This window comes from Squalius cephalus (genome assembly GCF_949319135.1).
Source record: "Squalius cephalus genome assembly, chromosome: 5".
NCBI classification, from domain to species: Eukaryota; Metazoa; Chordata; class Actinopteri; order Cypriniformes; family Leuciscidae; genus Squalius; species Squalius cephalus.
In genome coordinates this window covers 29,494,453-29,521,306 of record NC_137126.1, presented here as the reverse complement: position 1 = coordinate 29,521,306, position 26,854 = coordinate 29,494,453, and the positions used below count along the sequence as shown (strand labels likewise).

The 26,854-nt window shown below is 35.4% G+C and overlaps 2 protein-coding genes across 15 annotated transcripts in view; both read right to left on the bottom strand.

The window, feature by feature from the left end:
- fcho2 (FCH and mu domain containing endocytic adaptor 2) overlaps window positions 1-22,586 on the bottom strand; it is a 47,241-nt gene extending 24,655 nt beyond the window's left edge. For 7 of the 13 annotated variants that reach the window (XM_079872798.1, XM_079872799.1, XM_079872801.1 and 4 more), the window contains exons 1-8: window positions 22,354-22,586; window positions 14,290-14,381; window positions 10,891-10,965; window positions 9,948-10,089; window positions 7,660-7,812; window positions 7,434-7,538; window positions 6,261-6,359; window positions 3,056-3,152 (exon numbers count right to left, since the gene is read on the bottom strand). In XM_079872798.1, coding sequence (XP_079728924.1) covers window positions 3,056-3,152; window positions 6,261-6,359; window positions 7,434-7,538; window positions 7,660-7,812; window positions 9,948-10,089; window positions 10,891-10,965; window positions 14,290-14,381; window positions 22,354-22,386 — 796 coding nt within the window. In that variant the 5' untranslated portion in view covers window positions 22,387-22,586. The remainder of the gene's footprint in view (window positions 1-3,055; window positions 3,153-6,260; window positions 6,360-7,433; window positions 7,539-7,659; window positions 7,813-9,947; window positions 10,090-10,890; window positions 10,966-14,289; window positions 14,382-22,353) is intronic. The other 6 variants (XM_079872793.1, XM_079872800.1, XM_079872802.1 and 3 more) reach the window with 1 other exon arrangement.
- Window positions 22,587-23,000: 414 nt separating this feature from the next.
- The window catches only part of tnpo1 (transportin 1), a 36,714-nt gene continuing 32,860 nt past the window's right edge, over window positions 23,001-26,854 (bottom strand). For both annotated transcript variants that reach the window (XR_013821216.1, XM_079870839.1), the window contains 3 exons: window positions 26,695-26,769; window positions 26,465-26,591; window positions 23,001-25,663 (listed from right to left, as the gene is read on the bottom strand). Coding sequence is in view for 1 of the 2 variants with exons in the window: in XM_079870839.1 (XP_079726965.1) it covers window positions 26,484-26,591; window positions 26,695-26,769 (183 nt within the window). In the remaining variant the exon portion in view is untranslated. The remainder of the gene's footprint in view (window positions 25,664-26,464; window positions 26,592-26,694; window positions 26,770-26,854) is intronic.

Here is a 26,854-nt window from a genome sequence, read left to right as displayed (position 1 = left end):
AAAAGCTAATGCTTGTCCAAGAAAACGAAAGACAGCATTTTACTACAACCAGACCTCAGCAAGAGAGCCCGGGGTGCTATTTTCATTGCACAGAAAATGCCTTGACCTGAAAAAACAAAAGCGTGTGATATTTAACTCAAGCGGCTCAATAGAGTTTCCCTGGAGAACAGCGTCCGTGAGAGGGCCTCGTGCGCACCGTTCAGAGCGGTCACGGCAGGCACACATCACACACTGACGTAGATACAGTATGACTTATCTACTCTACTGCACCAGATCATTTCACTCTCTCATCACTCTCTTCCTGTTTGTTTAAGAGCATCTCTGATCACACAATCAAAACTAAAGGTCACACACTCTCAGTTCACACACATGCACACAAACACACACACATGAATAATGAAAGACCCACTTGAATTAAAATCACACTAAACTCTCAGAACAAAATTTATTTGATGAGAGATGTCATGAACCACACACGCACAAAGACACACACTAACCTAACGGTCTTATTAGGGACAAAGCAAAGATTATATTTTAGTTAAGTATAATAATTCTATACAATAAATAAACTTTCAGAAAAAAAAAAAACATTTATATCATTTATAGAATTAAGAAACAAACAAACAAACAAACAAAAACTATAACTGCAAAACAAATAAAATAAAATGAAACTTAAGCTAAAGCGAAAAAAGCAAAAACAAAAATTCTTTTGAGGACATTCGCAAATTGAGGCTTTATCAGATTTACTGATAGTCTCCAAATAATAGCCAAATTAGAAAGACGCACAAAACTGTATTTTTTTTTTATTCATTACAACATTCGGCAAGTTTGTCAAAACCGAACAATGAAGATTGATTTCTAAGATTTCCATGCAGCTGCAGGCCTGAGGAAAAAGTTTCATCTAATTAAGTGATGGCATGGCGAGGAACGGTGCAAATGACAACACTTCCAGGCTCCATCTAACAATATTTATGCACACAAATCCAAACATTAGACACAATAATACCATCTAAATCTGGAAAAAGGGTATTAGGTTTTGTTTAAATTCATGTAAACAGACAGACTGCTTCGTTTACATGAACGCATGTGTTTGTATTTATGCGTGTGTGGGTTTCTAGCAATACTTTGAGGAAAACATTGCTGAAAAATGTTGACAGAATTTAGTTAAATCCAACAAAAACGGTCCTTTGGGAATGTCCTAAAAAAAAAAAAAAAGGTTTACTAAAATTTTGTCAAGTCGGTTTTCGTTTAGGGTGCGCCTTTAGTAATTACATATAGGTTTATTTAAAAAAACAACAACAGAAGTTTAAGGTATGTCCTTATTTGGATTGCTAGGTAAATGTGTGCTTTTGTGAGTGCTCATTCACTTGCGTGTTTGTATATGAGAGGCGCATGCAGTCATGCATTAACGCAGGATGTATTTATAAAATTGCATATGTTGAGCATGCAGAGAGGAGAGTTTGCGTGTCTGGCTGGCGACCAGTTCACAGCCCAGCTGGATATTGCTGAACTGCTCTTGTAACCTCCCCACAGCCCAGCGTGTCACTTCGGGATTGTTTCCGTGGTACAAAGTTTGTTCAACCTCTCTCTCTCTCTATACTGGTTAGGGCTGCTCTGATTTCATCAGCGTGCCACACAGGTTATTGCTCTGACAGCGGCGCAATCCCTAATGAACAGCTTGATACGGGGGAAGGAATGTTTTGTTGACCAAAACAGCTTTTAGTCTCAATTAATTCTGCTGTCAAAACAAATGGAGGGCAACCAAAAGCCTGAAGGTTTAGTCTAGACCCCTGGGGGTCACTATACATTCATACATGGTTTAGTTGGTCTACCTGTGTATGGCATATTATATACATACACACACATACCGTATCATTCAGAAGTTTGGGGACAGTATGTTTTTTATATACTTTAGGATTCATTAAACTGATTAAAAGTTGACAATAATGACATGTATAATGGTACAAAAGATTGCTATTTTAACATAAATGCTTTTGAAATAGAAAAAAATAAAGGTATCGCGTTTCCAAAAAAACACAACTATCAACATTGATAACGATAAGAAATGATTCTTGAGCATCAAATCAGTATATCAGAATGATATATTTCAGAAATAAATTACACTTTAAAATAACAGCCAACGCCAAACTTTTAAATGGCAGCGTATGTGTTAATACATTATTTACAATTATTTATATAATCATTTTGGCCACTGATGATATAATATAATATAGTAAATATAAAAGTGGTAAGAAAACAGGTTATTACAGCTAAAGTATGTAATTTCTGTGCCAATGGCATCACCAATCAAGAAAAATTATTGTTTGCAAAATGGTTTCGCAAACACTCTGCAACTGGATGAATAAAACGTACAGTCCCGCCCCAAACAACACAGTAACGTTTTGAAACATCGCTGGGTGGGGAAAAAGTTGTCAAGCCATGTTAAAGGCAAAATCCAGCATCAAAATCCAGTACAACATTTATATTGTTAACGTAATTGCTGGCTAAACCAGTGTAATTATACTCCACCACGCCCCTTTAGCTTTAAGCAAGATTATATTCTCTATGTGAGATGTGAAAAAACTTCCACCCTGTGAAAAGAGGGAGAAGCAGGAGGTCAAATGAAAGGTCACGGAGGGATAAGTGAGGAAAAATAGCAAGCGCACAGGGGGAAGTGTAGCCGTGTCAAGCCCTATCAATCTCAAGTGGCTTAATCTCGTGTAAAGGTGGGCGAGTTTGACATTCCACTTAGCATGTGACGCTAGCGTTAGCATGTGACAGCCAGCGCTGGCTGAGACCTGGGCTGAAAACCCCTGTAAGGGTCAGAGCTCCACAAATCCTTCAGTGTTGACTCCACTATTCTACAGCAATCAAGTCAAACATACTCTTAGTGTGTTTACAGTGCAGCCTAACACTCATTTATAATCCCTCACCCAAAAAAAAAAAAAAAATGGTCAGTTGGTAATGACCTTATGACCAGTCTTGTTAAAAATATCAAGAGCAAAGTAGTTTGGTGCCAGAGGTTAATGCTGTGTGTGTGATTTAGCTGCGTTACCTGGTCTCTCTTTGCCTGTTCCTTTGCTTTCTGCCAGTTTCTGTATGAGGCTCTCGACGGAAGTGTTCTCCATGTTGTTAACAAACTCTTGTTGCACCTTTACAATAAAAAATAAAAAAAACAGATGCATAAGATTACATGCCCTTCTTCACTACTTGCACTGCTTAACAGAGAATTTGATAACCATACAATGCTAAATAAATGTTTAGTAGTTGACATAGTAGGTATAAAAGTACTAGTGCATGTGAAATTAACATTAACCGTCTGTCAAAATACTGTTAGAATTTGGAGTAAAAAAATTTTTTTTAATGAACCTTATTGTGACCTCACATTTGTGTCTGAACAAAACAAAGATTGACATGATCCCAATAATGAAGAATGCAAAGTTTTCTCCTACAGACTACATGTACGATTATTCCTTGCCATTTATACAAGGATACAAAGGATACAATTAAAAAGCCAAGAAAGACCAAAAGTGCATCAGACTGTTAATGGAGGGCGACTCTACCAAGACTTTGTTCAGCAATGGCAGCATTTGCGTCTGAAGCCACTTGACCGGTCAAAATAGGTCATGGACTGCTTATTCTTCAGAGCGGACTCTATGCCATTTGATAGTATAATCATAGCATGAAGTGAACGCTAAATAACAAGGTATTTATGTTACAAATCATACATACAAGCTAGTATGAAAATTTCAAACGTGAACATCTCTGAACATATTATTGCCATAATATATCATATTTATTTAAACAGCAGTGTATTAAACTGCAAAATCCTGTTCCCTAGGCTCAATCAATTATTGGGCACCTTGTCTTACAAATGAACGAAAACACCACATTGATAATCCCTGAATTAAATTATTTTTAGCAGTTATTTTAATAACAATGGCAACAGAAGAGCACATATCTGAAACACTGAACAAAGGGGGCCTAGAAACAAAGGCCTTATGATCATAAACTACATACAGTAATGTGTTATGATCATAAACCTGGACTCTAATTGTTTTCACTCTCAGGCAGTGCTTCATCACATTACCAGCGCTTGAGCCGTATCCCATGCAAGCAAGATCAAGGATCTGGAGGAGGAGAAGGTTGAGAGCTAGTGCACGCAATGAGGATGTGACATTATTTCCTCAGGTGACCACTTTGACTGTCTTTGTTTTCATAGCCCTCGAGGGATGGTGACAAATGCAATGTCTCCACCACTGACTCAATGCTTTCCTTTTACAGTTGATGTATTCCTAGTTCATTAGATTTTCTAGTTCATGTCATAAACATACAGAAATTCATAAAAATGTTTGTCAATTTGATTTAGCATCCATCTCCTTGCCTGTTTGTGGACGAGAGGATCTGACTGACAGCATGTGTAGTTGTGCGTATATCAAATCCTTTAGTTTAAGGAGGGGTGAAAGGAAAGTGATTCATGATGCTCGCTGTGAAGCAGAATCACATCACAGACTTTGTAAGTGGTCTAGGTTCAAGTATTTTTTTTTTCCAAAGCAATTTAAAAAAAAATCTCCAATAAAGACTTCTAAACCATTAACCAAACCAACCAGCTTTGAAAAATGGTTAATATATAACTAAAACTAGAACCATAAAAAAAATGTTTTGTTACTTGAAAAAAAGTGTTAAAAAAAGTGTTACTTGAAATAAAACTTATTTTATTTCAGCTAATTGCCAAGGCAATATTTCCCATTTTCATTTAGTTTAATTTGATGTAATAAATGTATAAAAATGTATTAAAACTTTATAGATATAGATATTTAAAAGAGAACTAAAGAAAATTACAAACAAAATTATTTTAAGGTCAAAATGAAACCGGAAAAATAAAAAATAATTTGAAAAATTTTATAATAAGTTTTAATTAGTTAACATTAGTTAACTACGTTAATTAACATGAACTAAGAATGAACAATACGTCTACAGCATTTATTAATCTTAGTTAATGTAAATTTCAATATTTACTACTACATTATTTAAAAACAAAAATTGTTTTTGGTACTGTGAACTAAAAATGCTAAAATGCTGTAAAATGCTAAAACACTGACTATTAACTCTCTCATAGCTTGTGAAGTGTTCAGTCTGTCTTAAAAGGTTTATGCACAATTTCATTAAAAAAATGTAGCCTCATCTCTTCTTTCAAAGACACATGCCATTGTTCCATCTTTTGCTCTGTCATTTCACATCTAGAACCCTTTGTTATATTGAGTTATTAAAACTCATGTACAAATGAACAGTGACACCAACTTTTGCATTAGTAGATTGTGCACTTGAAAGAGGATTTAATTAATTTTTATGCACACAGAAACAATATAACCATAATAACCACAGTAAAAAACAACAGCAAAAAAAACCCTCAAATCTTATTTATTTTCGGGCTCAAGCTGAATACAAGAGAGTGTGTGGTTAGGATGAAGCCCAAACCAGAGCATGCAATAGTTCTGTGGTCAATAACCAGTAAATGCCTAACAGAGATCGTTTTCTGTGGGTGTGTAGGAATGAGATTGTGTGCATTCAGCATGGAAGTGCATTTCAATGAATAACGGGGAATACAAATGTTATAAATCTCTCTGAATCAGTGGCAATAGGATTGAGGATAGATAAGGAAAGATTGATCAGACAGCCTTATATTACGAAGTTCATTCATGCTTGTTTGACTTCTGCACGTCTACGGGTCTCTGACGCCCTCTACAGCTAAAAGATGAGGCAACAGCCAGATCTCATAGGCTTAATCCAGTGTTCCCACACCTTTTCGCCATTGAATTTTCATCATTTTTTCCAGTTGCTTCATGACTACTGGTTAAGAATTTATAAAAACAATTTAAGTGACTCATAATAAAAATTCTAACAGATGAAATCTATTTTTCTAGACAACTAGAAAAACAGATTTTCTAGGACTTAAATAATAATTAAAAAAAAACTCCCAGGACATCAGCAGGTTGTTAGCATATTTTACAAAAATTATATATATATATATATATATATATATATATATATATATATATATATATATATATATATATATATATATATAATATATATGTGTGTGTGTGTGTGTGTGTGTGTGTGTATTTTTGTAATAAAATAAATTCAAGGATCATTTCCTAGATGAAGAAAGTGTCTGGTAACGATGCAAATGAGTTCAGGCAACATCTTGAAATAACATTTTGCCAGCAGTAATAATGTGTGCATGTTTGTCTGCTCACCTCTCCGATCTGTATGTGCGTCTCTTCAACAGACTGAGAGTATGAATGTATAATCTCCTGCATACGTATGACATGTTCCTCTTCAATGCCCTGGAATTTCTGTAGACACACACAATCTTTAAATAACTTCTTTCTGAAACAGTGCAAAAGCAGTTTAAAAATGGATAATACTGGATACTAGTTTTAGTCAGTCTCAAAATGTGAAGCTGAAAGCAGATGTTAGAAATGATACTTAATCAGACCAGAAAATTTTCTATGAATTGCCTATTTGGGTGGTCTGAGAAGCTAAGCGTGTAACACGCACAAACACACTGAAAATGAATATGTATGCGTGCATGTGGGATGGGTGTGTGTCAAGGATGGCTGCATGCCTGATTTGCTGTTTATGCTCCTCTCAGACTGACAGTAGGGTTTTAGAAGATTTAAGGGGAAGAGGAGAAAAAGACGAGGAAATGAGCGGAAACAAGATAATGACAGCATAAGTCAGAGCATGTGTGACCACAGGGAAAAAACGTGTTTGTGCATGTGTGTGTGGATCATGTAAGGAAACATCAATAAAGAGCTTAAGGTTTGTATGTTTGAGGACTCTGATGGCTCTGATTTGGGAAATTAAGTGTGTATGTGCGGGATGGGTGAGGGGCTACAGTGTTTCCTGACCGCGCTACTGAATTTAAAGCAAAAGACATTACATTGTACCCAAGATGTGAGATTGAAGTCTTCAGTATGATGAGGTAAAAAAAAAGATAGTGTACCACAAAATAATACAAAGACAACAATTAAAATATAATAATTTTACTAAAAGAAAATTAAAACTATTATTTATTAATTAAATGTATAAAATAAACAAAAAAAATGAAATACAATATTAAAATAATTTTGAGAAAATTTTTTTTTTTAAATAAAACACTCAATTAAAATTATGAATAATCTTAAATAAAAATGTTACTAATTTAAAGTGAAACCATGAAATCAAAATTGATAATTCTTATTTTTCATAGAATATTGCCATATTTATTATAAATGATTTATCCATGAACATTATTTTTTTTAATTGATGTGTCCTTTTAATCTTTACACCTTTTAGGATACACTAGGCTGCTAGTATAATAGTATGTGTGTGTTAATTCAGATCAAGCTGCATAAAAACTCTAATAACCCCAACAAACATCTTACTTGTGCGGTTTCTGTCATTCTTTGCTCAAATTCTGTTTTCGCAGTGGCATACTTCTCCACATATGACTTGTAGGACTCAGTGGCTTTCTTGACCTTCAATCCAGCCTACAAACAAATAACACAAACCAGACAGAGAGAAATGTACACATTCAGACATCTTCCAAACACCTTCCAGATTCCAAACTATTGGGCTGCCATTCATGTATCTACAAGTCTGTGTGTGTACCTTGTCCAGGTCTCTCTGTGTGGCCCCCTCTTTGCGCATACGTTCTTGCTCTAGCATTTTGTTGACGTAGTTCTCTTTGCTCTTCTGTAAGGCCTGTGACACACTCTGGATGTTCTGCACAGCCTCCAGAGTGGACGCCACCTCCTCCTTTGACTAGAAAGCCAGAGAAACCAGAGAGAACTTGAGTATTATTCTCATCTTTAAAAAAAAAATTATGTTTTTTTCACAGCCCTAAATGTCTTGCTTTTTTAGAATGTAATACAATGGTCATTTTAGCTATGACATGGACAGTTTTGAATGTGCTAACACAATCAAAGAGCCAAACACAAATGCATTAAGTTTAAAGAGCCAAACAAAAAAACATGAGGAAAAAAGTAAATACTAAGAGGATTTTTCTGTAACTGTGTAAGCTATCAAACACTGTTCCTCTGCACATGCACAAAAAAACAGAAACCTGTTTTCCTTTCATAAAAAAAGGACTTATCACAGTCATACAAATAATACAAATAATAAGTAATAATAATTCATAAACTAATCATTTTATTTATATTTATATAACATTTATATATAAATATAAATAAATTATTAGTTTATTAATTATTATTACTTATTATATTTATTATTTGATAAATATAATACTCACGAAAGTGAGTACACCCCTCACATTTCAGCAAACATTTTAGTATATCTTCTCAAGGGACAATACTATAGAAATGAAACTTGGATGTATTTTAGAGTAGTTCATGTGCTGCTTGTATAGCAGTATATATGTACTGTCCTCTGAAAATAATTCAACATACAGCCATTATTGTCAAAATAGCTGCCAACAAAAGTGAGTACACTCTAAGTGATAATAGCTGTATGTCGTTTAACCATGCAAAGCCACACGTCCTATTCATCATGTTCATGTTTTTTGTCTGCTTGACAGGACCATACAAATTGTTGTATCTTGTATTAGAGCAGTTAGAATTTGTGCTTTGAGTACAATTCTCTCATACTGACCTCTTAATGTTCAACATGGCACCTCATGGCAACTTTAAGGATTTGAGAATTAGAATGGTTGCTCTCCACAAAGTTGACCTAGGCTATAAGAAGATTGGTAACACCCTGAAACTGAGTTACAGTACAGGCCAGGGTCATACAGAGGTTTTCCAAGACAGGTTCCAGTCGGAACAGGCCTCGCAAGGGTCAATCAAAGAAGTTGAGTCCTCGTGCTGTGCGTCAGGTGCAGAAGCTGGCTGCAAAAAACAGACGCATGAGTGCTGCCAGCATTGCTTTAGAGGTTGCAGAAGCGGAAGGACAACTGAAGTTGAAAACACAAACTGGGCCGAACGGCATGATAACGACCCCAGACACACCACCAAGATGACAACTGCCTTGCTGAGGAAGCTGAAGGTGATGGAGTGGCCAAGTATTTCTCCAGAAGGTGGAGAAGCGCCATGTGTCTAACATCCAGCAGCTCCGTGATGTCATTATGGAGGAATGGAAGAGGGTCCCAGCAACAACCTGTGCAGCTCTGGTGAACTCCATGCCCAGGAGGATTAAGGCAGTGCTTGATAACACTGGTGCTCACACAAAATATTGAACTTTGGTCACAGTTGTGACATGTTCACTTAGGCTGTCCTCACTTTTGTTGGCAGCTATTTTGACAATAATGGCTGTATGTTGAGTTATTTTCAGAGGACAGTAATATATATTCTGCTATACAAGCAGCACAATGACTACTCTAAAAGTTTCATTTCTATAGTATTGTCCCTTGAGAAGATATACTAAAATGTTTGCTGAAATGTGAGGGGTGTACTCACTTTTGTGAGATACTGTATATATAAATTAATATTATCTAGACTCAAGACCATCCATTACTATTTTTTGTTTTTGTTTTGTTGAGATAACAATAATAATAATAATAATAATAATAATTGACAAATGATTTCCATGGGAGGACGAGGAAGACATCAACAAACATTTCAGAGATATGAAGTTAATAGTGGAATATACAGGAGACCATTTTTATTTATTATTATTATGTAATTATATCCCCATTTCATATGATACTCCTCAGTCTGTTTTTGAAATGTGGATGTGAGAGTGATATTCACCAGAAAAACCCTTTAAAGTTTTATCTTACAGCGATTACATACCAGACCTCTGACCTGTTTAAGAATGACATGTGTACCACAGACTCTTTTAGCTGAGAAATTGGGTTCATACTTTGCTATGTAGCATGTTATGAGCAAAAACCTACATGGATATTAATCAAACACCAAAGATGACGGCAGCTCCCATACCTTCTTATGATTTTTGGCTTGTTCCTCCACATATTTCTGGACTTCCTTGATGAGCTCTTGCAGTTTGCGGACCAGCTCCATGTGACACGCAGCCAGTTTCTCAGTGGACTGTTTAAACACATCCCACACCGGCGCAAACGTCCTGTGGAACAAATGGCCATTTCATTTTCTTCTCAGTGCATAATACTCAACACACTTTGTTCAAATAAAACATTAAAATGTGTTAAACATGATTTGTGATTTAACACCAAGGTCTGTTTATTGTCTCGATATCAGATTTATCCTCTGGTCCTGGTTGTTTTTAATGGAAACAGCTCTGTGCAAGGTTTAATGACACTATAATGTCGGTACTGACAATATGATATGTGTGTGTGTGTGTGGGGGGGGGGGGGGGGGGGGGGGGGTTGATCATGTTCGGTTGAAATAAAGCACCGCAGGCCAGTGAAAAGCCAGCTTTCATTTCACACAACTGCATCTAGCATATTTTGCAAATAGCTATTATACAAACTTTGGCTATTTCAGGACCATAATAGCAATAACAATGAGTTAATTGCTTTCCTCCTGCAGATCTTTTTGAAGTAGCTTATGAAGTTTCGCTTGACTGGCAATATGTCTCCCATTAGCAGGGAAAGTACAGCAAGCTTGCCAGAATAAAGTTTATATAGAATAAAGATTCACAAATGTTCCAGGCAGGTAAGTTTGCAGCTGTGGGTATTCATTTTCTTTCCTTGCAGGTAATGAACTTTGGCTTTCATGAATAAAGCCTGAGAGACATTGAAATGATGCGGGTTTTCCAGCTCATTATAAATACATTATTAAAATGGTGTTCATAATGAACCCACTGGTCCTGTAAACCCTCAGACACACACAGACACACAGACACACAGACACACACACACACAGACACAGACACACACACACACACACACACACACACACTTACCCTAGCTGAGAGCAGTTACTGGCAGTCTTGGCCAGTTTGGTCATTGATCTTGAGTACGTCTCCTCTATGGTGGCTCTGAGACAAGAATGGAGAAAACCATGTGTGAATAATCAATCAAATCCAAATAATGACAGGCTGTCACTGATTATTATGTTAACAAATGAGACCCTATTGTAAAGTGTTACCATTATTATTTAGAAAGATATCCTTTAACAATACTTCTCAGTTTTCACTCGCACAAACATTTACATACACTTGCATTCAATAGGTACCTTAATTGTGCTTTGTAAAAAAAAAAGAAAAAAAAAAGGAATCTGATTTAAAGAAAATCAAATTACAAATTACATTACAATTACATACAAAAAACAAATTACACTGATGCACCTACATATAAGCAAACAAACTTAAGTTAAAATTCATTATTCTCTAAAAGCTTGTGCAATACGTCAAGGACACATGAAGAAAAGAAGACGAACTAAATCAAACAGAAAGACATAATCTGTCGGTATTAAAAACACAATAGTTAACATACATATATGCGTGAAAGTGTGATGCTTACATATGAAATAACAAGTCAATGGTTTACACATTTATATTAATGTCATGATCTTAACCTTTTGATCCAAAGCTTGTTTGAAATTAGTCTTGTAGACAAACATAAATTGTGAATGCAAATTAATTTTACAAAACTAAAAAGATTTTTCATTTTTAAAAAGCAGAAGAGCATGTGCTCAGCAAACTCATTCAGCACTTTTCAGCAAAAAATAAAAAAAATCTCAGGATGATATTTGAGAGAAGCCCGGAGTGTTTTGGTCACTACATAATTACCATACATTCATTTGTGTCATTTCATGTCATAGTTTGGTTGTTTTAACTATTATTCCAAAATCTGAAAAACAGTAAATAAATAAATAAATAAATAATTAAAGTGTAACTTTGTCCAAAACTTTGATTGGTAGTATATCCCTACAGACACTTGCCCAGATATTTTTGGAAATCTATGGCTACGGTCTTCTTTTGTTGTGTCAAAAGAGAAAGATTTATAATAGCAAATTAGTCTGGGTACTGTTTAACTCAGACAAAGACAATGTCACACTGTGTCCAGAAGGGGGAGACAGACACAATCCATTTGTGGAGAAACCTCTCCCAATATCTATCAGCACAAAACTTTCAATGGCCTCTAAGTGCACTGGTATTATGAATCCGCAAAATTCCTCTGTCAGGCATAGAGCTCATGAGACGGTGAATTGATCAGAGTGTGAATTCTTTCCGTTAGTTTAACGCAGCTTTGACCATTAAAGCAGGTGAGACGTGTGATGGATGCTAAGACTTTTGGAGAACTTGCAGCATTCCTGAAAGCCATTTGGATGGTTTTGTGAGAAAAGTTTTAAAATAGTTTCCTCTTGAATAGCTTTACTCCCTTGACACATGTCATGCTTGTGTAAGACAAGCAAGATTTCTAGCAGAGCTTCAGCCTTTTCACAGGTGAACAATCTGACAAAACTGTGCATGTTTTGGAACAAGAAGATCTAAAGTATTAACAGCTATTCAGAACTGTATTCAATAAATTCAATATATTAAATTATGACTGTACACAATTTGTTCAGACAGTGTCATCAAAATTCCGGTATAAAATACACTAATCAGCATTCGAATGACAGAGGCATTGGAGTAAGAGTAACCAAAAATAAGTGCATGACACAGCTATAGACACTACTGCACATTCAGTATGAAGATACATAATATGTCAGATCCCTAATTGCTACCAAAAAACTAAAAAACTAAAAAACACCTGACTTCTGGGGCCCGTACCATGAAGTTCAATCAAACTCAGGGTTACAGAATAAGTTTTGATTTGACAAAACCAAACCAAACCAATTCAATCAGGCTTTGTTGGTACTATGACGCTGATCATCAGCTTTCTCTGTTAACTCAAGCTTTAATCCTGAGTTTATGGAGCATGTGCACATGAAAGTGTGACATCAGCAGCGAACAGACAATCACATGCCTTGAAAGATGCAAAACTGCAATTCACTTCTCATGAGAAAATCAACAAGATTCATTTCTCTCTTCTGCCGAACATTAAGAGACTCAAGAATATGAAGTACATAAAAGCATTTACACATTATCAGTGCAAGTGAAAGTTGTGAAGATAGTTTATATAGTATATATTATTTATATATATATATATATATATATATATATATATATATATATATATATATATATATATATATATATATATATATATACTTGAACATGTAAGCTAAGCTCACATGTAGTCATTTTTAAAGCTTTATCTACTGATTCCAAATCTTATTTATATTATATATTATCTGCATATATTTATTTTCATTTAAACTAAATGCTTAATAATGATTGTTAAACTAAAATTGCACATGTGTAATGGATTAGGGGTATAATAATTATATAAATAATAGCCTATATAAATCATATAAAAAAATCATTGCTATAGCCAGATAATTTTGTCTTTAAAAAACTGTTACTACAGTGGCCTTAATGTGTCACTTTGCTCACAGCTGATTGGTTGAATTTCAGTTTGAGATCTCTTCCCTGGGAACATTACCTGCCCCGAAGCAGGTTAGCCGTGGAGCATAAGTTACTTTGGCAATGAACACCGAGAGAAAGCAGAGCCACTTTCATGGTGCCTAAAACCCAGGGTTGGCACAAACTAAGCATACCTGGCTATCCACCTAAACCGACTTCATGGTATAGGCCTCAGGTCTCACTGTTAAGACTGATGAGCATTTCTAAATATCACATTTTTATCATTTTGAACCGCAGACATGTGATTTGGATCAGGTTAGATGTGATTTCTGCAGTAAAAAAAAAAAAAAAAGAATGAGTCGGACAAGTAAAAAAAAAAAAAACACGAATAAAAAAATAGATTTTTGGTTCTTGTGTTAAGTGAGTATATGATTGGTGATTTCATAACAATTCACATACAGTGTTAATTTTAGTATTATTTATATAGTGTTATAGTATTTATTAATATTTTGAATTAATTTTATATTTTCAGTTTTCATTTATTTGTACCTTTTGGTTTTGTAATATTTCTATTTAGCTATAATTTATTTTTGTTGGTTTTATTTTTAGTCATTTTAATGACTTTTATTTTATTTTAGTTAGCTGTCAAGGCAACATCTCTAATTTCAACATTTATATTTTTTTAAGTTTAGGCTTTTCATCTAATATTTTATTTGATTTAAACTTTATGTCAATGAACGAAAATGATTTTTAATAACAACTGCTAACATCGAGCATATTTTAGAAAAGATGAATGTCTGAGTAATGACAGGCTGTAATGAACAATGTAACATTAGACTTTGAGGTAACTCCCCTCATCCCCTCAAAAACAAACAAAAAACACAGTTTTACCTTTCTCTGATGAAGTCTGACAGCTCCTTGCTGGATATCTGGCCATGTTTCATGTTGTGGTACAGTACATCAAATCCATTGTTTTTATCGCCCTGCCAAAAAGAACATAAATTCATTAAAAATCAACTGCATTTAATCAACATGACTATATTTTTTCTCTAATAAAACTAAACAAAACAAGAGGCAATGTTAAGAAAGAGAGGCAGACTGCATGTCATCACTGATGCTGGCATTTGTTTACCACTTTAGGTTTCTCAACAATCATTGCTGCCATGGTCTGAATGGCATCTAGCTGGCTTCTTAAAGCAGACTGGTCCACCATGTTCATCCGCAACATACTTTCCGTATTTTTGCCCGTTCGAGAGAAAGTCAGTGCTGTAAGGTTGATCTGAACTGTGCAAAGGGTTTCATAGCAACCATGGTTACAATGCCGCTACAAGTGTCCAATATCAGAGTTTTAAAAATGCAAGCGCTAAACTAATGCATTATTCAGATCTGAAGTGAGGTCTGATCCCTCCTCTAATGACAGAAACACACACACACACACACACACACACACACACACACACACACACACACACACACACACACACACACACACACACACACAATATCTGTTCTGAGTGACTATAAACGTATCTGTTAAACAGACATAATCAATCATATGCCCTAATACATCTAATACATCAGATTAATGAACCAACCCAAAACAAGCTAAATTGCAAGCTATTTTATTAGCATTTCTCAAAAGCCAACTGTGAAAACACAGATATCTGGCACACCACGAGAGTTCAACCAGTGATTCAAAGAAAAGCACAAGAAGAAGAAAAATGCCATCTATTCATAACCATTGTAGTTATACATGACAATTTAAAAGTTTGGGGTCATTTATTTATTAAAATATTTTTGAAATAAGTTTTTTTATGCTCACCAAGGCAGCATTAAAAATATATAGTAAAACAGTTATATTGTGACACATTATCATAATTTAAAATAATATATAAATGTTCAAATATAATAATGTTAATAAATACAACGTTTTCTACTTGATTATATTTTTGTCATTTATTCCTGTGGTGACAAAGCTGAATTTTCAGCATCATTACCCCAGTCTTCAATGTCACATGATCCTTCAGAAATCATTTGCTCAATTGCTGTTCAAGAAACATTTCTCATACATGATCAATGTTGAAAATAGTTGAGCTGCTTAATATTTTTTTGTGGAAACAGTCATTTTTCAGGATTCTTTGATGAATAGAAAGTTCAAAAGAAGAGTATCTAGTATTTAACAGTATTCGATTCCTGTCACTCTTGATCATTTTACTGCATCTTACTGACTAAAAAAAGTATCAATTTCTAAAAAAATATCAGTGGTGGAACAGTGGTGTACCTCCACAGAATATATTCACACCAGTTTTCATTTTAAAAGCAGCTTGGTGGAGTATTTCAGAGAAGAATCTAGAAAAGCATTTTAGATTGATATGATCACCAACTGTGCAAAAACACATCAATATGATTAATAAACAGAATTAGCAGCTCTCATCTCAGGTTTATACTGTGTGTAACTTCCACATCAGCTTTTGTGGACAAAGCAAATATCATGCAGTGTGTGTTTCCTGTGTGATTGTTCAATTGTGTGTTGAAAGAACAGCGACGGGAAAGCCAAGCGCTACAGAAGTGACCGAGGCGAGGAATGCAGTGATATTGAAAAATACAATATAGGAAAAAAACAACAAACTCAGGAAAATGCTTTGGGCGTCTTCTCCTTGCATGCCAGTTTGTTCTGTGATTGGTCCAGGCAGCTTATATGACTTTTTTGTGCCTAATCTTCAAACTTAAGTCCAGTCATAAATTGTCTTCACACGAAATTTTGCTGTCATTTTGTTTCTATCAGTTCAATCCTTTTCAATTGATTTTTTATATTTAACATGATGACACTACACTTAACTTGGGTTAAACTCTTTTTAAACCAGGGGTAAAGGCTAGTTTTAATCTTGCGTTAAGCAACGTTTTACACTTGTGATGTGAAATGTAAACAGTAAAACGATGTGCCGAATGTTACAGCAAAATGTTTAGCAATAGACAACCAATCATAAACTGCTTCAAAGTCACAGAAAATGACATGCTGTGTTTAGTATCTATTATTCAAGTACAAACATAAGACCACATAACTATCACATTTATTTTCTGAAAACCAAATCTCACAGTAACTCACAATGCCATTGTCAAAACTATGCCTGACCTGCTATAAATCCTTGATGTTCAGAGAAGTTCGATAAAGACCAGACATACAGTGGATGAGGAACAAAACTTGTAGGTGGAAGTTGCTAAATTGAGCATTGGAAAATGCTTGCTGACTCTAATGTGGTGTGATGTGCCTTTGTGTATGTTTCTGTTTCTGTGAGGGTGTTAACTTTAAACCACAATCTGGCTCGGGACAAATCAAACAGAATTCATATGTTAAAGCCAAAACACACAAGACATGAAGGTACAAATATTTGTGCTTGGATTGAATGGGACAACTGGTTTCACAAACTGGTTGAGGTTCCCAGTACCGTGATTGTATGCAAAGACCTTGACTGCAAGCACACACACTCTGCATTTTTACCTGTATTTCATTGCATTTTTTTTTTTTTTTTAAATATTGTGCAGAGAAACCAAAAGAATATGAATCAAATTGGTTGGCTTAGAAAATAGACATTTCCTGCAGTTATTTTCATGCCTAAATATGTTTGTTTGAATTTATTGTAAGAGCTACTCTTATTTTCATTGTTCATATTGTTGCTCTATCATATTTTATCTTTAATTTAATAACACAGTGAATATTTAGAGCTGTTCCATTTTCAGTGGATTTTTGGTTCTCAGAGTTATATTGTATGCAGCTCTTTTGATAGAGGAAAACAAGATACATTTCTAGTTTAAACATTATTTATTCTTCAGACATTCATCTTTAAATACAATAAGTATCAGCTGTGTGCAAAGTGAATCATATTTGGTTTTCGATTACTGAAAATGGGTAAAATTTGGGTAAATTTGAACATGGAGCTGCTTTGAGACCGCCATATAGATGGGACTGAACTATAGGGCCTTGAAAATGAAGATTTCAAAAGGAAAGTTTATCAAGAATGAGAATCTAGAACAATATTAAGGTCTCTTTGGCATTGAACCATCCAGGACCTTTAAAATAAAGATAACAAAAGAAAAGTTTGTTAAGAACTAGATGCTAAAAGGATATTAAGATATCTTTAATACTTGTTAGGTTACAGGCAAAACTGAGGCAAAAAACACAAGTGTTTTTTTCCATTTTCGAACGGTCACCGTTGGCATAATGCAACACAGTTTGCTAAAGTAAACAGATTTTACTAAAAGACCTACACTCAAAAAATGAATTTTTGCCTCGTTAAATTCAATTAATTAGAATAAGCAAAAGTAACACGATTGTTAAATATTTTGTCACAACTTAATTTAATTATGTTCAATCGACCTAATATATTTAAAACTAAAGTTTACTTAATTAATTTGTGTGAAAACTACATGAATCATTTTTGTTGACAACTAACTGAGCAGTGGATCTGTAGTTCCCAGCATGCTTTGCAAGGGACTGCATTAGGAGGGTAAATTTAGGGATTAAAGTGTTATTTTATGTCTTTTTCTGTAAATGGAAAGATGTTGTTAGTTATTGTTAGTGTTTAATATTCAGTTATGTTATAAATTTGGAGGACTTTCTGTAATGTTTTTGAATTTTGTGGTTACCATTATGCAGAAGAGTGGCGACTGTGTTTAGTTTAGGGCTGTGGGCACTCAGTATACACTATACATGCATTAAACCTCGCAGACTTGCATAAGTAATATTCAATATTACTATGTAAAAAGAGATTTGAACACCAGTGACTGTCATTGGAAATAACTGTAGAGTCAAATTAGCTAAAATTATAATGTTTGACTTTAGGCCGGGCAAAGATTATTTGTAGTTAACCTGACAAAACTTTATCTAGCAGGAATGACTAAATGAATTTAAGTTCATACAACAAGATTACAACAAATCATTTCCAACAAATTAGATTTTGTTGGAAAAATGTAATTCATTTTCGTGGAAAAGTTTTCCTTAATTTAATCAAGTTCGTTCAACAGCTTAAAATAATGATGCTGCCATCTTTCAAAAGTCATTTTTACCCACCTGTAATTTGGCTCCAAATCTCAGGTGAAAACTGTCATTTTGACCCCTCTACAAAATAGATAAATATACATCCATGACTTTCATCACTATTTCTGTTTGTCTTTCTACAGAAAAAAATATTAACAAAATTATAAATTTGAGTCTGGGAAGTTTCCGAAATTGGGTTGATTTGACACAGAATGACCTATTACAGTAGCTCAGTTAATGAAAATCACACTGCCAATCTGAGAGCAAATACTGTATGGTAAATCAACAACGAGCAGAGCAAAACATCTAGACATAGAGAGTGTCAAAGTTCAGCTGAATCTCTTTCACCACAGCTTTGAGTCCTTTACATGGCCTTCTGAATTCTCCCTGTTTAAGTGGGGTGATCTGCCTCTGTTAGTCGGGACATCTGTCCTACAGACGTACAGCATTCTGGATCAATGGAAATGTAACGCACTCAAATGCATTAAAAAAACAAAGATGTCAAATGGCACATTTAGAGACCTTAAAAAGAGTATATTAAAATGTCTTTTCTATATTTTTAGACATTTTTCATGATGGATCTTCGCAGTGATTGGTCATCATGCTATCATTTTAAGGGCCCTATTTTAACGATCTAAGCTCATGGTCTAAAGCGCAGGGCGCAAGTTCACTTAAGTCCAAATCCACTTTTGCTAGTTAAACGACGGGAAAAATGGTCGGCTCGCCAGGTGCATGGTCTAAAAGGGTTGTCCCTATTCTCATAATGAGTAATGGGTGTGTTTTGGGATTTACATGTGTTAAACCAATCAGAGTCTCATCTCCCATTCCCTTTAAATGCCAGTTGTGCTCGCGCCATGGCAGATTCACTATAACATGAGCGCTTATAGTGCAGATGTGATGTGGTTTTGAGAGCTAGCATGCCCTGATTCACTTACGCTGTTTGTGAAATCACTTCTCACATTAAGTTTTCAAATTACTGATTTGTAAAATTATTTCATAAAGATGTATAAAGTGTACCTCACCCACATTATTATAATATCTTTTTTACCTGCACCGGACAGAGATTGAGACAGCGTCCGACCCTGAGATTTCCCCTTACTTGGGGCAGAGCATGGGAATTTCTGATTCGCTCCCCCATGTTAATTGATAATTAGCTGATTAGAGTATATAAGTGCTCTGGTTTGCATTTGGAATAGGCAGTCCCTAAGCGATAGTTTCTCCCAGGAGTGTCTCTTGACCGGGATGTAACATCTTACTGACTTCTTTCTCATTTGTTTCTTATGCATTTCTTATATCATGTAGCTTAAAATTTTTGCTGTGATTATTATATTTGTTATTTCTTTGTTTCCCTGATTATCCCTAGACTTATGTTTATTATTATTCATGGTTATTGTAGTATTTGTTAAATTAAATAAAACAATGTGCATTCATTAGATATCGTGTCTGATCCCTCTTTAATGTTGCGGCCTTAAACGAGCGGGCTGTAACAATATCCAAAGAGCATGTATATTCTTTCCAGAATAAAGGCAAACAAAATATAGACCTTAATAACTCCTATTTATTTAAAAAAAAATATTTTCTGCATTTCACTATCTAAACATGGCATTGTATACAATGAATACTGTTGACTGTATGCTTTTGACATTCCACATTTGTAATTGGCTTTGGATAAAAGCTAAATGAATGACTGTAAATGTAATCGGAAAATGATGTGCATGTAAATGTTATCAATAACTGTTCTGACATTTTAGACTCTACAAATGACTAACATAACCATAAATTAAAAAAAGAAAATAACGAGTTCTCATGAAGACCTAGAGAGAGACCTAGAAACTAAAAGGTAATATCTGCAGTATGACTCAACCGGATACATTTCCGTAAGCAGGTGTCTTCTGACTGTAACAAGTCTGAACAACCACCAACATAACCAACAGAGGAGAATGTGTATCAGCAAAGGTCAAAAGCTCACTAGACAAATCCCACGGTGCTCTTCAGCATGAGAGGAAATCTGTGGTTACATGTATTTATCTGAAGGAAACGAGACTAAGAGGTTTCCTTCACACACCTCTTTGTTGTGGGTGGTTTAGGGTAAGTTGTCACAACTGTGGGCGGCAGACGCTGCAGGGCAAAGAAGATTCATTTCAAAAGATGATTATGTCATGGCAGATAAATATCAAGACTATTTTGAAAGTCTTTCCCTTCCCTGCATTAATGTTTTGAGCTTGACAGCTTCAGTGAAGGAGTGTGTCTCTCTGTGTGTGGGGTATATGCGTGTATGTCTGTGCCCTGCATTACAAGCACACAGCTGATCATAGGCGTCCCTGTTTCACTGAGGCCTCGACACAAAGGCCTGATTGAGAAGACTCCACAGATCTGCAATCCCTCATCTCTCTTCATCTCCCCCCATCTCCCAATTTGACAGTCACGGCTTCCAACTGCACACTTTCTCACCCTACTCGGCCCAACACTTGTGGCAGTCAGATGCTGTTTAATGGTTAAACCATGATCATATACGGCACATGACAACAGATGATTCTTCTGGTATGCTCACATACTGCATTAGGCTTTATCCATTCTGTCACTTAGGTAATGAATTAACTTTAGTCAGAACAAAAACCCTCAATACCTTTTATTGTACAATGGGGAGATAGTGACTAGATTCTTGATGTCTGTGGAATGTAAGAGATGATAAAGATAGGATGTGCATGACCACACCTGAACGCATACACCTTCATTCTACTGAAAGTGATAATGAACTCAAAAATGCAACAAAAAAAAAGATTTCTTCTGTGGCATGCTAAAGGAAATATTCAACTATTATTAATAGAAAAAGATGCAATGAAAGTGAAAATAGATAGACTAAGGCTGTCAGTCATAAAAACGGAAAGTCGACCCAAAAATGAAAATTCCGTCCTTTCACTCACCCTCATGTTGTTCCAAAACCTGTATGACTAACTTAGATGTTAGGCAGGTTGTTAAAGCTATAGTTCAACCAAAAATGTACATTGTGTCATTTACTCACTCTTATGTCATTCCAAACCTTCTGCAGAACACAAAAGTAGATATTTTAAAGAATATTGACAACCAAACCATTTAGGTGAAAATTTGCTTCCACTGTATGGCCAAAACATTATACAAAATAAGTTATTTTAAGTTCCACAGCAGAAAGAAAGCCATATAGGTTTGGAATGACATGAGAGTGGGTAAAATATAACAAAATGTTGTACTAGGCTATTACTTTAACCCTCTGCCTAACACATCTCATTTTGCGTTGTATTTAACTCATACATGTTTGGGTTGAGTAAATTATGACATAACTTGTATCTAATTTGTCCCTTTAAGAAGCAAATAAGTCTGATAAGGGGGCATATTTTGATGAGGTAAAACTTGACAGTAAAGCGATAAACACGAACAGAGACGGGGGCTAATCATTACACGTTTCACATATGCATGAATTACATAACTCTACACAAAACTTTATTAACCATTCTGGCCTCCGGTCTAACTTCATTACGGAAGAACTAGCGCAGGACAGCATTGTGATTGACAGCCGTAACATTCAATGGTGTTGCAGAACAGGATCATTATCATGCCAAGATGTTGCCGACAGCCAATCAGATTAAACGGAGGAGGAACGTAGTGGGCTGTCTGTCAGATGGATGTAATGAGGCCCAATCCCCGGTCTAGCTGGACGGGATTCTCCGAGAAAAGTGAGGGGGCAACAGGCCAGTATGCTCTCGTGCTCGCCTCGAACATGGTTTACCGGTATTATCCCAACAATGGCCGGTGTGAAACAAAACACTAAGAACAACCCCAGAAATCAAGCATATCATACCAATGTAAATAATGACAGAGGAATAAAGCTGAAGAGTTGTCTTTAACCCGCAAAGCCAAATAAGAGCACAACATAAACAACCTACCCAGAAATTTTCCAGGAAATAAGGCGTTATCATCTTGCTGTCCTCCCTTCTTCACAGCGGCGCTTTTCTTAATTTGAATTGCCTCAGTTGGCTCAGTTAATCCACCAACCTCCCCCCGATGTTGTTGTGTCTGGTCTTTTTTCCTCTTTTTTTCCTGCTCTTCTGCTGGGTTTTCCTCCCTGATCTGAACACGACTCCACCTCCTCACTTGCGTTTCACCCCTCCACTTGTTCAGTATTTCATTGAGATAATTGTTATAAAGAAACAGCGACGCTGTTGGCAGTTTCAAGAATTGCATTCCCATGATGCAATAGTGTCATTTTTGTTAAACGTCCCACTGCAAAACTCAAAATTCTGAGTGTAGACACTCTTTACTGGTATAATAATCATATGGGATTATACTACGAATTGTGGTAATATTATATTAGAGATGTCACTGAAAGGTCACGGTGTAATGAGTTACTGGTGTATCAATCAAATGCCCTTAATTTAGGATATTTATAAATTAATTGTGTAGTAGGTATATCTCTTGGTATTACAGATAATCCCCCCCCCCAAAAAAAGGGCAGAACATACACAAAAAGGTATTTGAATCAGCATTTTATATTTAATACCTTTGAAATTCATTGGACAAATAACATACTCAGTGATTTTTGAAAAGAGTTTATTCTTATCAATGTACAGATCCAAGCAGTGGAACAAACTCACGTCCATAACAATGTCATACAAATATCATTACAAAATTTTTACAGTACAATATATATTCTTTGCATGATCCAAAATATTTGGTGGCCCCTAAAAATGATTACTTTCTATATTTTAATCTTTCTTCAAAATCAGATTATAAAATAAAAGTCAAAAATCACTATAAATAAAATTGCTCTCGGACCAGAAAGAGGGAGCGTTTGAGCAAAGGTTTCCTTCATTATTACATTTTCTTAATTTCCACACATATAACTATACAGCAGTTGGTGCAGTCTAGGGTGGGGACACAACATTTAGATTTTTACATTTTTGTACTTTTTGTACACAAAAAGAAAACAAGAGAGAAAAAATTAGATTCATTACTGTGCAATCTCCAAGTCTCATGGCCGTATTTATACCCCCACCCCCCGAAAACTCAAGTTTAACTTCAAGGCGTTACAGTATATACTGCATTTATATTTCATAAATAACAAGAGTTCAGATACACAAGGGTCAGTTTCTTCAAAATTATCCCCACATGAAGCTATACGAGTGTCTACTAACTGATATTTTATCTCCTCTATTAAAAAAAAAAATAGTTTACATTCCTTTACGAGAAGACAGAGTGACAGAATATGCCAGTTAGAAAGGATATTCACCAGCAGCAGAATGGATTAGAGTGAATTGCTCTATTATTATTATTATTATTATTATGAAACATGGGAGACTGAACAGCAGAGAAAGGCATACATTAAACAAAAATAAAAGTAAACATACCTCCTGAGGTCTCTACAACATAAAATATTCAAGTAGAAAATTACAACACATAGCAGCAATCATAAGTGTAAGACGACACACTTAACATTCATAATATCTGCCTACATCTTGTTTCTTTGTTTGCTCTTTTCATATTTTTTTTGTCAGAAGAATCTCCGACCTCTCTAATCGGTTACCAATGTAAAACAGCTGGAATGTGACAGACAAACTGAAGAAAATAAAAACACTTTGCATAAATACACCAGCACAACACAGACTCAGAAACACCTGACAGTATCCCATGGTGTTCAGATCTAAAATTATAAAACATTTCTCTGCGTACATCCTTAAAAGTCTGACCTCGCAGCTGGTTCAGTTTGAATCCAGATCTTAACTTATACCTGAAAGAACCATTTCACGGGCCTCCAGATGAGCATGAACATCAGTCTTGTCTGTCTGATACTAAAGTGGCAGCAACTTTTAAGCACAAAGTTCTTAATACCGAAATCCTCACACTCTGGGATACATTCAGACATTTTAAGGCTTGCTACTATTCACATGAGGGACACAAATACTGCCTCCACAAGCACTGTACTGTCCAGGATTACACACAACACAACGTGGGACGTTTTTTAAACTTCATGCACGAGGTAACGGAACTAAATAAAAGTCACAAAAGCAATATGTGGATGGAAAACACGTCACCTGTTGCGCATGTGTGGAAAAAAACACATTATTAAACCTAGTTTGTGGGGGAGGGCTAGGAAAAACAGATTGCTCATTGGGCCACCAACATGCACAAATCAAACAACTAAACATCCAGATTAACCTGATCAGTCAAAACAGATATTACAAGCATCTTCAAAATCATGCTCTGAGCAAACTAAGCAAAAAGAAATTGCGGATGTCTCAAATGAACAAAATGTGTGTTTAGGGTTCACTAGTTTGGATCTATGTCGAGCCACACTGGAAAGTGAGACTGGGACATTAAAGCCTCGCACAGAGCAATAAATCAGATGTTTGAACTGTTCAAACATCTTCACTGTGTTGACATGGAGTCTTCTCTCTTGCTTTGCGCATGCCAACGTAATTTACCAAGAAAATTTTTGAAAATAATAAATAAAGTTATGCAGTCATTCCTATTTTATTCCTTTATATTCGCCTCACTGCCAGTTTAATAATGTTTAAAGATGAAAACCTTTTCACTATCAATGATATGAGAGGACTTACATTTCTAGTTACGTTGTTACCTTTCAGACGAAGCGTCTAAAATATGGAACGTTGTTAGAATGTTTACCGTCTACTGCTGTGCATAGCTGGCCCACAAAATACGGTCTGCACACTTTCATGCAGTCGAGCTATACCCTACATCACCCCATGCAAAGGAACTTATGCTTAGCGTCCAGTTGAGATTTACATCACACCCACCCCTCTAAATGATACAGTCCAGAAAATAAACAAAACCTGTTTTTTAAGCTTTCAGAGCTCGTCTTCAGGCACTTTCCTATGTCAGGAGTGCAACAATACAGAGTTTACACATATCTTCATGTCATTGTTTTTTTGTTTTTGTTTTACCCCTGGATGTCCCGTTACATTAAGTGCCCTGGTGAATGAACGCTAACAATGTATTTTGTTTTCACCCTCATGGTTGATTGTTATGACATGATGAAAAAGCTTTCCTCCCTATTTAGGTTTGGCTTGGCGAGTTGTCGTCGACTAGTGCCTTAGCTAACACTTCCCTCCCACCCCATCTACAGGGGTCCAGTGGGCCGTGTGACTCCCTCCCCTGCTAGACCACCCTTCCCCCCAGGTAAAGGGCAACATATGCCCTGGGTATCAGAGGTTCCCATCCTCTCGCATAGTGAATAAGCTGAAGAACAAGAGAGAAAGAGATCAAATTAGATTAATGTTACACGTACAGTATCATTATTAAATAGATATCAGTAACACTTTAAAATAACGAGCATTTAAGGTTGTTTGGCAGTGGTATGTCTACTGTTCATTGGGAGAAAATCTGTAGAACTGACTTAAATTTGATCAAATTTGAGCTACCTTATTGAAAGTAGGGCTGTGAAATGATTAATCGCATCCAAAATAAAATATTTAAAAAGTACTGTGTATAATTATTTTGTATATATATATATATAAATAAATACACACACATGCATGTATACATTAAGATTTTTTTTAACTATACATAAACTATAGATAAACTATATATACAGTATATACATGCAAATATTTCTTAAATAAAAAATGTAAATCTTAAATGAAAAAATCTGCACAATATATACTCTACCGTTCAAAAATGTTGGGGTCAGTAAGATTTCTTTTTTTAAAGAAATTAATATTTTTATTCAGCAAGGATGCATTAAATTGATCAAAAGTCACAGTAAAGACACATAATATTACAAAATTATTTCTACATTGATAATAATAATAAGAAATGTATATTGAGCAGCAAATCAGCATATTAGAATGATTTCTGAAGGATATATAGGATATATCTGAAGGATATATATTTAACTGTGCATGCAGGACATTTGCTTTTATATAGTAAACATTTAAAAACAACTGCTTGCTAAATTTGAGTGCTGTATAGCCTAATAAAGAAGCTTTGACACACTCCTCTAATAGAGAGTCTAGCTTAGGAAATCTCATGGAAAATTACCTCTTCAATCAGGTAACATCTACACCCCATAGAAGGCTGCAAGTCTCTCTTTGAGTGGAAGGGGAAACTGGTCAGAAAAGCGTCTCCAATTCTCGTCTCCAACCTGGTTCTTAAACCCATGCAAGATCTAACAGGGAACACGCACTTAAGTATGAAGCATGCGTCCACAATCACCTTGAAGGTTTTTCCCAACTCACAGACTCATGTAAAATATTTACACAGCGCTCTACCTTATAGAACATTTCTCGAAGATCGTCTTTTGGGTTCATCCAGGATGCTACAGCATCACAGAAAAATATAAAGTCCTGAAGAGGGATGGTAAAGAAAACAAAGAGGATCATTTTCGATTGTCAGAGCACTCAGAAAGACATCACTGAGAATATCGTGTCG